The sequence below is a fragment of the Phaethon aethereus genome (genome assembly GCF_964289735.1).
Source record: "Phaethon aethereus genome assembly, chromosome: 5".
NCBI lineage: Eukaryota > Metazoa > Chordata > Aves > Phaethontiformes > Phaethontidae > Phaethon > Phaethon aethereus.
The window spans coordinates 17,360,396-17,373,707 of record NC_138579.1 but is presented as its reverse complement, the minus strand read 5'-3'; the positions used below and the strand labels follow the sequence as shown (position 1 = coordinate 17,373,707).

The window sequence follows — 13,312 nt, the reverse complement described above, 5'->3', positions numbered from 1 at the left end:
ACAAAACAAACAAGAAAACCTTTCTGCTGACAGTATCATTCTTAGATGTTTGCCTTCTTGTGCACTGTGTAAGAACCTCAAACCACGAATGCATAACTAGTAATGCTGTTCAGCAGCAGAATGCCTGGAAGTAACCTAGTTTGTGTTTAACTGTGAGCATTTAAGCCCAGCAGTTTGAATATCGGCATTTTTATTACTGTTTTCAAAATGAGGCGATACTAAGTCTTCTAACAGGAACATCAGCAAAATGTCAGGAGTCTTATGGGAGTCCGATTAATATTTCTTCTGAACAGGTGATTTAACTCAATATCTGGAAAATACAAGAAGTTTCACTTAGACTGATAGAAGACTGGACCAAGTAAACAATTATCTGTCTGTTTCTAGAGTGTACGTGGGCTAATTGTTCTAAGTCTTATCAGCAGGGAAAAGTGTTTATCTACTAATAGTGCGCTCCACATGTCATAAGCCAAAAGCATTTGACTATACTAAATATTTTATTAATAAGCATTCTCTTAAGCTTAATATTAATCTCACAGCCAATCTCATAAAACTACAGTGAGTAACTATAAATTCACGTGATTTAACCCAGTACACAGATTTCAGAGAAGCTTTCTAACATTTATAGCAGTTTTTCAGTGTTCAGCAGATGTTACTCTATTTGCTAAACAATATCATACTGCAAAATTGCTCTTACTGTTGATAGAACAATAATGACATGGGATAAGTCATTATCTCCGTGGCAACAGAATCATAACTGTTAGAGGAATATTGCGCATATTGCCGCTGCAACTCTTACAGGCATGCCTCGGCTTCCTCACACAGGTGCTCTCTCTGCAAGCCTGGTATGCCCAGAGTACTAACAACCAAGGGCATCTCTTGGACTACAGAGGATTAAACTTCGACTGTGGTTATGTTGTTCTGGAAAGAGCATATCCTCACACAGATTTATTACACTTCAGTTTGACATCCTTACTTCATTTTTTATTTTTTATAAATAATCTCCTTGTAGAAATAGTTAGAATAAAATTCAAGATTTTTTTTTTCATATTGAACAACTTTGCACCATGTTAATCACAACATATAAACCACAGAAAGCAATAACTTCTCTGTGTCTTGATCAGCATGACTATGCCTGGCTTCTGATGTCCTGCTGAAAACAAAACATACTGACACACAAAATGCACAATGTTCATCAACAATACAATATCTGAACTTTAGATCCGTAATAGAAAGTATTTATTTATAAATACATATGCTTTCAAATACTGCTGCAACACTTTTTTTTATGCATAAGCTATTCACATGGTACGATAAACTGCAAGTTTGCCACAATTCCCTTTGGAATGTGTTCTAATTAAATTTAAATAAAAGGCATCAGAAGTGATGCCTGAAGGTGGTTTCAGAGAAAAAGAAGAATGAAGTTGTCCCTCAAGCATCAGCTGGATTCCACAGAAATCTAGAACTAGCAAACAGTTTTCTCAATGCTGAAGACAGGCTGGTTTTGTTTGTAAAGCTCTCACGTGAGCGGATCTGGGTGGAAAAAAATTCTTTTCCTTATAAATGCAAGTAATACAAATGGCCATTAATATATCAAAAGTCCAGACGCCAAAGCTGTGATGTAAATTAATACTCTGAAATACACTTTGACTTGTTATTTGTGCAACTGAGGTTTAGTACAGACGAAAACTTTTCAACATTTTCTTCTACTTACAGGGTGGGCCCGGCTGCTGTAAGAGACCTCCACGCTCTGCTCCAAGTTCTTGGAAAGAATCCGGTGTCTGCCCAGGAGCTCAAAGTTGGCTGCACATGAGGCCGTTTGCAGTGTTCCAAATTCAGTGCTGCTCTGGCTGATGCTGGGCAGTTCTACACACCTTCCAACACCAACTGAATGAACCCTTTTGCACACGCAGCCAACCAGCCCTATCTTGCTCCCATCTCTCCATCTTGCTGCTACCTCTTCCAGCCGTTCCAGTGAGAGGCTAAGCTGTGCAAAGCTACCGGTTACTCAAGTCTCCTCTCCTAGCACTAAAGCAAAGCATGCAAAGAAGCGCTAGTTTCTCAGTGATACAAACCGCCGGCTTCATCCCATTAGAAACCAACTAAAACCGAACAAGTGAATGCAGCCCAATAGGCTACTAGACACAGCCAAAGCTACCAAGGAGGCAGACCCATTCAGCACTTGTCAGCCGCATGCAGAAAGCCTCCGCTGCCTCCTCCGCCCGCCTACGGTGACAAAGGGTGCCGACTCAACGGCGCTGCTCTTCTCAGCACACGCTTCCACCGCTGCAACTCGCACACGTTTGTACACGCCTCACCGCCCAAGCTTCACTCAGCACAGGCAGCCGACACACCACAACAGCCCTTCTCCGCGGATTTCATTTAGCCGTTAAACACTGTTCTCACTCCCGGCTCGCCCCCCAGCCTCAGCGGAGCTTTCCCACAGCCTGCACCACCAAAAGGCCGGCGGAATAAAACCCAAACCCCACCCCAGGGGCAGGCGGCATCGGCACATCCCCCGGCTCCACCGCAGACCCCCAGGGCACCATCCTCACGGCTCCTCAAAGCCCGCGGGCCCTTACCCGAAAGTCAGGCTCCAAGGGAGCGGCTGAGCACGGCGGCCCTCCCTTCCCCATCGCCCCGCGGAGCCGGCGGCGGGGACAGGGCAGCCCCGCGGCGGGGCGGAGAAGAGCAGCACATCCATCCCCATCGCCGGCCAGGCAGAAAGCGGCTGAGGCGTGCCGGACCTCGCCGCCATGACCGCGGCCGCTACCCGGAAGCGGAAGGAGCTACACGCTAATCAAGCGCCCCCGGGGCTTCCCGAGCAAAACACCGCACTAGGGAAGCCTGACCAATCGCGTCCGCAGAGTGGGTGGGGATTAACCAAATCACATTAGATTGACAGGTGCTTCTTCCAATGCAACTGCAGGCATGCCGTTCCCTCCACAAATAGGAAAACAAAGTACTCTCAGGGTTGTTGGGTGCGACAAGGCTCGTCGTATCTTTACTCTTCTACTGGCTGCCGCTGCCGATTGGCGGATGCTTGCGCCTATGTGGAGGAGAACCTCCCCTGCGACCTTTCCTGCTCTCCGCCAATAAGGGGTCGGCGCTGGCTCGGGGCCGGCGGAGTGTGGTGGGGGCCAGCAGTGCGCGCGGGTGGGCGGTTGGGGCAGCATGAGCGGTGTTGGGCGCGCGGCCTGGCGGTTGGGAGCCGCCGCGCGCGGCCGGGCCGGGCGGCCGCTGAGCCAGGCGGCCGCCGGGGGCGCCGAGGGCGGCGGGGCTGAGGGCGGTGGCAGCGGCTCGGGGTCGCGAGAGGCTGTGGAGCGGCTGGTGCGGGCGCATCCGGTGGTGGTGTTCATGAAGGGCAGCCCGGCGCAGCCCCTCTGCGGCTTCAGCAACGCCGTCGTACAGATCCTGCGCCTGCACGGCGTGGAGGACTACCGCGCCCACGACGTCCTGCAGGACCCCGACCTCCGCCAAGGTCAGCGGCGGGCCAGGGCTGGGGCCGGGGCCGGGGGTCACCTTTGGGCGCCGCCAACCCCGCCGCCGGCGCTTGCAGATAGCCCGAGCCGCTCCCGGGCTTCCCGTTGCGAAACGCCGCTGTCGCAGGGCAGAGCCAGAACCCCGAAGTACCTGTCTCCCTACCGGGAAGGCCCCGGGGTGTGCAGCCCTGCTGGGAGGCCGGGCTTGCCCTAAAGGCCTTGACCTTCCTGCCGGGCACCGGGGGGCAGCCCCGCTCGCTCCTCAGCGATGTAGTTTGCCTTGCTCGCTTTTGCTTGCTTTCTCGGTTTTGGTTTTTTTTTTTTTTTTTTTTTTTTGGTTTGTTTCTTTCGTTCTGTTCTTGTTTTGCTTTGTAAGCAGGCCTGCGTTCAAATTCCATAGACCCCTGCGTCCCCCCTCAGGGGTCTGGGGAATTTGAAACGTGTCACAGAAATGCGCTATTGAGGCTACTTTGCCTGGACGGCCCCGTGGGTTTCTGTAACCTTACTGTGTCTAAGGGCGTCTTGGATATCTGCAGAATGCAGTTATGCTATCGGGGTAACTCTTGGACATCAGCTTTTCGCACCATGCTGCCTTGCCCGGTTAATAGATAGAAAGCTCCATTAAAAGACCCCTAAAATACCTCATTATCTAGTCAGATTTTTTTTGTTCCCTGTCAAGAGTATGGTGAAACTTCATGAATGGCTTGGAGTTATGCCACTGTATTCCCTGCTGGCATTGCCTGCCAGGGTTCTTTTGATAAAGTACAAAATTATGCTAATCATTTGCACAAGAAATATTTAGTAATAGTTTCACCATTACTGCTTGAGTTGTATGAGATATTCTATATAAGGTTTTTTGCTAACTGTAGAAAGCTAATACTCTGTTCTCATAGTGCTTTTCTTCGTTTTTCTCCTCTCTTCAGTGTGCATAGCTGGCTTAAGGTTTTATGTGGTTATTTGAGAAAGTTTTAAAACGGAAGATGGAAGTATGTAGTAATTAGTCTTGCAGGTGCATGGCATTAACTGTTCTTGTCCAGAATACACTAAAATATGCTTTAAATTGGCATGATGGCACATATCAAGTGATGTCCTTCTCCTGTGTTTTTAGTATCATCTGACTAACTCAGTTTGTCATTAGCTTTTAGCTGAAAGGCTGTTTTCTCCAATCCTTGCTTGCTTCAGTTCACAGGTATAATAGTTGGTACAGTATAAAAACCTAAATACTGGAATTTGGGTGTGATGACAGTTTTTGTTAATGTTGGTTTTGTTCAAGTAAATCTTCTACTGCCTTTGGCAGGTGACCAAATCATGGTAGTTTTCTAAACTTTATTTACATACCTTAATTTATTAGGCTTACGGTTTACTAGAACAAACTCATAAACTAAAAAGGAGGAAACAAAACTTTGAAATCAAACTATCAACATTTCACTTTTGTTTGAGAGGGCTTTTGTGAGCCCTTGAAACGGACAATGCGTTTGTCAGTTATAATCTCTGGGGTCTTGACCATGTGAATATACGGTATTTTCTGCCTATGTAACAGGACCATCTCCCTTTTGAGCGCAACAAATGTTTCCTCCACTTGAACTCTGGCTTGTGCTAGGTGATCCGAGACGTTATTGCCCTCCTGGCTACCTGAGCTTTAAATTGAAATTAGTGGTTTGATCCGCACTGTTTGGCTAAGCCACACTGAATGCAGTAACAGAGCGTACATTTGCACAATATCCTGCTGGTTCTCAGGTCCTTAGAGAAGTTGTTCTGTTCCCTTCCATGCACCAACTTTGGCACTTGTCCGACTGTGCGGAGAGCCAGCTCGATTTATTAACTGGATCACTGGGCGTGCAAGTTGAACTAGCTCGTTGTACTGTGAGGTCAGTGCCAGAGCCGGGACCAGGGATGGAGCCCTGAAGTGAAGAGTTGGGGAACGACAATGCCACTTTCAAGGTCAGCAGGCTGTCATATTGCTTCAACTGCATTACCTACTGCGCCCTAAAATGCCAGTATATGCCTGCTTCTGTGGTTGGCAGCCTCCGACAGAGGAGAGGGCAGGGCTGCTGGAAGCTGTAGCTCTGTAAGTTGCCATGCGTGATTCAGCAGTGGCTGCCTGAAGGCCCTCTTAGTCTCCTCCTGGAGCTGGCCTCAGGTGCTAAGAAGTTAATATGCAACACGTGACACTTTCCTAAACCTGCTCTGTGAACATAATCTGCACTGCATGCATGTGGGGTTAGCGAGGGAGTGCTGAACCTTGAGCTGCGAAGATACCTAATACATCCGTTTGACTAAAGATTGATCTGCAAGGAGATTGTGGTATGTGAGCTGGTCACCAGCTTTGTATTCAGCTGAGCGTAACTTAAGTGTTTGCATATATGTAAGCTTACACCATTTGTAGTAAGAGCTGGCTGTTTGCAGAGATGGTGGTTCAGGTGTTTTGGAACTGCTGGTTGGTTTCTTTCCTGTATCCATTGAAACACTTTATTTTCAGGTTGTTATAGTTCAACTGCTGAAACTTACCTTGTGCTAAAATATGGCAAGTTGTAAAACCAAAACAACTCCCCTATTTGTCTCTTCCCCTAAAAGCACAGGCAGATCTGTGAAACTAATTAGCTATTGGTACTTCATGTGATTTGTCTGGACTTGAGTATATGCTTCCCTGACAGAGATCCTTTGTTATTAAAGCCTGTTTCAGAGATGTCAGCACTCTCTTGGACTGTGGTTCCATGGCTGTTCAAGTTTCTCTAATTTGGCTGTGCCACAAGGGATCCTGCTCTCAGCTGATGGACAGCATTAGACTGGTTCACATCACTAAGGTGTCAGAGAAGCTGGGGATTACATACTGGAAAAGTGGTGGTTTAAACTGGTTTGAACTGTTGTGGTAGTTCACCTTCAGATTATTTGAATTGTTGCTTTACATTACCTAAGTATGGGATGCTGCCAAGAGGGTAGTCTTGGTCCTTCCTCCCACCCTTGGATTAGCTTTCCCTCAATCAAGCTTGCACCAGTACTAATGATCTCCATGAAAACCTGTCGCTTTTCTGGAGAAAGTGTGATGGGAGTGAGAGTGGCTCTTGCATCAGTTCTTTGATGTGGTCCATTGTTCATTGGTGCTAATGCTAGCAAGAGAGAGGTTGAGAATTGGTAAATGAGTTGGGGAAATGGTGTGGGAGTACGCTAGGTACGCCTTTCAGTAGTGCTTTGCACTGATTCTGGTTTTGCAGTCACCTTAAAGTCTGCAAGCTCAGCTGTCAAACTTTAAACCTGATCTGTGGAGTGTGATTTTGCAAAGCAAACTGCTTCAAAACAGAAGCTGCAGCTTCTGGAGCACAGTGGGAAGAGTTAACCTGCAGGAGGGGGAAGGAAATCCCTTGGGGTGTCTGTACTGCCAAAGGATTCATCACAAAAGCGAATCCCCAGGGCAGCAAGCGTGGACCAGACTAGCTTGCTTTAACGCTACTGAAATAGTGCCGGTAACTGCTCTACTAAGATAGGCGTAGGTTGGCTGCTTCAGGAGGTGTTCAGTTTGTAATCTGGTTGAGCCTCATGCATGCAGGCCTTTAAAGCAGCTTGTCCAACACGTGAAATGCAGCATACAGAGCAACTAAGCTTGATTGTATTCGTATTTTTATCTGAAGTTGGATAGATCCTTGAAAGTACTGTCAGAGCTTGTATGGTTGTGCAGTTGGGTCCTTGAAGAAAATATTTCTGTGGGAGAAAAATTGGTGTAAGTATTACTGTGGAATGCTTACTGGCAGTAGGTTTTATTATGCAGAGCCCTTGGTTCTCAGTTCATGGTTAGCATTACAATATCTTAACAAAAACAAACCTTGTATGTGTCTGCAGTGGCTCCTTTCAGTAGGGTTATCCTTAAATGTGCCTTAGCATTGGGACTCAGTTTTTCATTGCAACTGTTGTGGGTTAAAAGATTTTTAGGATGGACCACCTATGAGTGCTTAAAGGCCAAGAAGTGTCTAAGAAAAGTACTGCTAAACACAAGGTCACATCAAAACTACTAATTTCTGCAAACTGTATCTAAACAATTGGGAGGTTTTAATGAAATGGTAAGGAAGAAGTTACATGTGGTCATGCTGGAGATTAGGTTACATGGTTATGGGTTCCTTTTGGCCTTGATTTATATGCTAAACTTGCTATTTTGGACTTTTGAAGCATTGGTTGTCCATGTACAAAATCAAAATAATACCTCCTAGCTGATGTTTTACTTCATGGTTAGGAAAACTTTGTTACAACAAATTTTTTTTCTAGATTACTATTATTTTAGTGCATTTTTTGAAACACACTGGTATTTGACTAAGGGGAGTTATTGGCTTTTTTTCATCTTTTATGCATTAAAATCACAATCTCACTGCATATTTATGCACTTATACATATTTATTAAAAAGAAAGTGTTTTAAGTTCCTATAAAGTAAGCATAATTTGCTTATATGTGTTTTTTTTTACCCCAAGTATTTTGGGTTTCACCTTTACAGTCTTTAGAAGTTAAAATGTTTTCCAAGGGGAAAGCAAATTCCCTTGTGTTTTCTGCTATACAGGCCTAATACTTGCTGTTAGTACTTTGACAGCCTATGCTAAAGCTCATGCATGCTTGTTTAGAGTGTTGACTTCCAAGGTGAATGGGCCCTGATGATCTGAAGAGGCACCTCTGTTGTCTATAAGCTTAAATTTGCTGTATGGGCTTTCGTGCCTTTGGTAGAAAAATTCCAGGCATTGCATACTGAAAACGTATTGAAATGTTTAATTCAAAGCTTGGTATCTAAGCAAGTGCTGGTGGACTTGGTATAAGAGCATGCAGATGTAGAATTTAACTCTTTCCTCTGCTACAGAAATAATGGCTTTGTGTGAAGGGTCATTTAAAAAGTGATTAGATATAATGATTCTTCTGTATAATTTTTTTGTGTGATGTCTTAAATTGAATCCCAACTTGCACTTAATATCAGCTGATCAGTTAATATTTTTGGTCTTACATTTGTCTTCTATGAAGTATAATTTTAAACTTTAATTCTGTACTTCATAATTGTGACTCGAGCTGTGTGTTGTTTAATGAGTACTTTTTTGAAGAGACTTCAGCCTTTGTGCCCCTCCCATGGGCTGTAAGGTCTGGCAAGGGAAGATAAAGTAATTTGAAATTCATAAGGCTTCTAGAGGGGTGAATGTATCTTGCAACTGAAATTGCAGTAGTAAGTATAACTGTATGAATTCAGTCAGAACATAAAATATTTTAAAGTCCCTTTGGGAAATATAAAGGATAACTGAATGTAAACAGTTCTCAATGTTTTTCAATACTTCTCATTTCTTTAATTGATTGAAAAATCATATTTGCTTATTTCCTGGGAGGGAAAAGAGGCACTACGTTTTCCCAGCTCCTGTTTGAAGTCAGTATAAGAGCTGACTCCATATCTTTAAACCCACATCTTTGAGTTGGAGTGAGAACCAAACCTAACTTTAACGTAGTTTTTCTGATAGTGCTCCTGTTACATAATTTTTTTCCTCAATGGGAAAGAAATTAAAATATCAGTAGTACTGTCGGGTGGAAGCAATGTATTCTGTTTAAAATACCATTCTATTTGAAGAGGGGGGCAAAACGTTTAATACTTTTTTTTTTTTTTATGCAGGAATAAAAAACTACTCTAACTGGCCCACCATCCCACAAGTATACCTCAATGGTGAATTCGTTGGTGGCTGTGATATACTCCTTCAGATGCATCAAAATGGAGATCTTGTAGAAGAGCTGAAGAAGCTAGGAATCCGTTCAGCACTTCTGGATGCAGAAAAAGACCAAGACAAAAAGTAAAACGAGCACAAAAAGATGCTGTGACAGGAGTAAAGCAAATCTTCAACAAGAACTTGTTACCAGTAAAGCCTTACGTCCTTACGTACTTTAGCTCAAAGAAGGCATCTTTTTGAACTGACACAAAGGTTTATCCTGTGAATGTCTGTTAACTCATGGTAAATGTAGTGATCTTCATATTTTGATTTATGGATATTGTGAAAATTTGAGTATAACCACAGCACTGTAAAGCATAAATTTGTGGAAATAGTGTTTAAAAAAAAAAAAGTTCACTTCAAAAAGCATTCACTACTTGATTGAGGCGGGAGTAAACCAAAAGAACTAATAATATTTTTATGGATTTTGAGTGTGTGTTTCTCTGTTCTTTGATACACAAACCTGTGCAAACAGTGTTTGCATTCTCTTGCTCCTCTTGAAAAAGTGTTAAGTAATAGTGCATCAGTTTTGCTATGTAAGTCCTGGTGATAAGACTTCCTGAGACCCTGTAAAACTTGTGTAATCACATATGATATAGGAGAAAATAGTCTTCAAACAACTTAGAAGAAAAAAGATTATATGAGAGTGCATGAAATATACTTTTATTCCAAAGGGTAAAAATAAACAGACTTGTACAAATACATGTATAATGGTCATTATTACTTTATAACATTCTGATGGCTTTTAAAAAATTGCAAGGAATTGTGCCTAAAGATTTTATAAAACCTTTTCTACCTCTTGCAAAGCAGCTTTCCCTCTGTACTTACATACTTTGTGTATTGCAGTTCTGTGTCAATGCTAAAATGTGGGAATTGTTTAAGGCTTCAGTATTCTAGCTTGAAATAGTATGGGAGAATACTTCAGTTATTACTGTAATCTTGTATTATTTGCTAGTTACTAAGTTATCTTTTTATATATTTGTTGTATTTCCAAGGATTTTCTCCTAACTGCTGTGCTTCAAAGACTATGGTCTTCAAACATGGGATTAACAGATGAAATGTTTCATGTAGATAAGATGGGTGCAGCAGAGAGGCTACTGAATAGATAAATATTTCTTTGCGGAAGGTCTCTGAAGTCTTCAATACCTATCTAACCACATTTCCTAAATTACAACAGATTGTATTAACCAGTGTAGCTTCAGCTGTACAGCAATACTGCTGAGGGTAAAAGCTAACCAAGCTGTTTCTAAGTGCAGTTTAATTTTATTAATATAAACCTGTTTGCATGTGAGTTGGGCAAATGATTGGAAATAAACTGTATTTTATGTTGATTGTCGGCAGTAGTTCCTCTTTATTTTAAATGACTACTCTAATGAAACTGATACTACTTTTGATTTGAAACCCAAAATGTTTTCCACTGCATAGGAAAAATTTAGAGAAAAGGAAAAATTAGGAATGGTCAGTGGAAGAGGAAGTCAGGACGGGAACTTGTAGACAAGAGAGATTTGATGCAAGTTCCAGTTCTAAATCTCCTTCACTAAGCTGTCCAGTGGAGAAAATATACTGGTACATTCTTCACAGAATTTGCCAAACTGGTTACCCTAAGCTTACTGTATAGTTTTAATGCAGTCAGTATCACCAGGATTAAATACTGGTATGTTGTCTATGCATTGACTTGTTCATGACAGCTGCCCAGTACCATCAGGGGTGATGGAGTGACCACTGAGCAGGAGTAGGTTACACTCGGAGGCAGTCACTTGTGGCTGCTAAGCACGTAGATACAAGTGCAAGATTTTTTTGTTTGTACACCACATCACCTTCATGAAATGCAAAGCTTTAGGTATGGATGAAGGTTATTTCTGAGCATTTCAGCATTACCTCCCTTTGAATTCAAATTAAGTAAGCTTTCTTATGGCTTATCTTTCACAAGTAGTTTTTGCCATTCAGAAATGTAAAGTGTTTAGAAAAACACGTAAATTTCAAGTGTCTTTGGTTATTTTTGTCAAAAGATCTGTTGAAAGGCATGTACAGAGTAAGCAAAGAATAAGATAACTTGAAGAAATTTAAATTATTTTCTGCTTCAATGATTAACTCTTGGTCTGGCTACTAAATAAACCTATTAAAACCCAAAGCTTCAAGTCTGCTGTTTCACAGAGCTCTTTTCTTTATTCTTCTGTGAAAGTTGAATGTTTTTCAGTACTATCTGCTAGTAGTTTAACATAAAGGTAGCTTTAGCAGTCGGGTCTTTCTCCTCTAAGTAGCAAAATTTTTCTCTTAGTGTGAGTTCCTGCTTTTGCAAAAGCTATGATTAGTTTTTCTATTTTCTGTACTTCCTTCCCCTTCAAATTTTTATTTTTTAATTATTTGGTTCAATTTTTGCATAACATGTATAGTAGTGTTTATATCATGCCTGACTGGAATGTGTTGTGACTGAACAAGTAAAAGCAACAGCGATACCATAAAGCATGTGTAACAAAGCCACAGGACTGGGACTATAAAATGTGACTTCTACCTGTATGAGCAATATCTCGCCAGGCTGTGTGCATGAGCAGTTGCTTTATGCATTACATCTATATAAATGCACATGTTACTCCAACTGCAATAAAAAAGTCACTGCCTACTTAAAACTGTAAAATGTCAGATGTTGACAAAGAGGCTTATTTTGGGAGTTGACTGAGAGTATTTTCCCCAAGAAATTAGTTCTCGGGTCGACCATTTTAGAAGATGGGCAGTATCCTGCACTCTGCTCATCAACTTCTGCCGTCCTGCAAACTAGAGGCAAAAGGGTGCACGTGCTTCCAATCCAAAAGGGATGTTGCTGCAAAGGAACTGTTTTTTTTGAGAAAAAAATTGATGAGAGGTTTGCACCTGCTTTTCTCATGCTCTTTGGCAACGAGAGAAGGCAACTGATAATACTGGTGTCTAGGGTGACAATCTGTGGATGTGCTGAGCTAATACTGGGGGGCTGGTTCTAGCTGCAAAGATCTGCGAGGAGTCCCTGGTTGGGAGGATGCGAAAGGTTCTGTGGGGGAAAGGGTGGGGAGCAGCTTGTCCCAGGAGATGAGGGGAATGATGGGGAAAGACGCTGGCCCTGCTGCTTGTTCTCCCCCATTTACTCTGCAAGAAAATGGAGACGGAAGAGGTAATAGCACTCAGGAGCATGTCTTGGCATGGCTGGCTGGTGTTGCTGAGAGGATAGCCAAGAACAAAGATGGAGTGCTGCCCTTGCCATCTTTGCTGAAGAAAGAAGCAAAGCTGCCTGCTCTTGAGTTTGGTCTGCTGGGATAGGAATAAGGCAGGTGTCAGGGCTGTGCATGAGCATTGCCACCTGCAGGGCTTCTACAGATCGAGGTTGGTTGCATGGATCTGCCAGCTCCAAAACACTGTAGTCCCATTCCTGCTATTTGTGGTTTTAGTGTGTTGTAGTGGGCAGGCGTTCTGGCTGGCTGCTCCTCCGGTGAGATGCTGCTGGACACATTTTGGCTGTATTGCACTGCTTACAATGAGATGAAGGCATGTAAACTATTATCTATGATTGTTATTCTATTATTACAGGACTGTAGTATGAATGTTTGCCAGACTGGAAACCATTATCATAATTACTTAGATTTTATTCTGAGGATGCCCTTGGTGCTGTTGCTGTGGTAAAAGGCTGAGCTGAGTGGACCAACCTCTTCACCAGATCACAGATTAAGCTAATCCTCTGCATTTCCTAACACTTCTCTCCTCTTGCATATAAAGCAAGGTTGTTTGATTTAAGCAAACGAGGTTGTTCATATTCCAAATCTGGTGTCCTAAACCTTCACCAAAGAGGAGGTAGGGTTTTGGTTGCTCTTCTTGAACTGGTCCTGGTGGGGAGCAGAAGGAAGCAGATTACAAACACTTGTTATTGTGCTGCTAGTTTTGATTTGGGAGAATTCAAATCAGTTAAATGAAAAGCTGTTTCCCTGAGAAAATGAGCAGTTGACAGCTCAGGACATCCTAAGGGGTTACAGGTAAGTGTGTTTCTCAGCCCCAATGACCTTGCCTTAATTTTGCTAGCAAGTGTTTGGATGTGCTCAATATTCTCCCTTGTCTAGAAATCCTTGGCACGATTTTTCCAGGAGTCTGTCAGTGCTAAT

General features: G+C 42.9%; 1 protein-coding gene across 1 annotated transcript; it reads left to right on the top strand.

Moving 5' to 3' along the window:
• Nucleotides 1-3,048: 3,048 nt before the first annotated feature.
• On the top strand, nt 3,049-9,889 carry GLRX5 (glutaredoxin 5; the record flags this gene model as incomplete). Its single annotated transcript, XM_081999852.1, is given in 3 exon segments — nt 3,049-3,093; nt 3,097-3,478; nt 9,101-9,889. Coding segments are annotated over 3 exon segments (606 nt in total). The 3' UTR covers nt 9,280-9,889.
• Nucleotides 9,890-13,312: the final 3,423 nt, after the last annotated feature.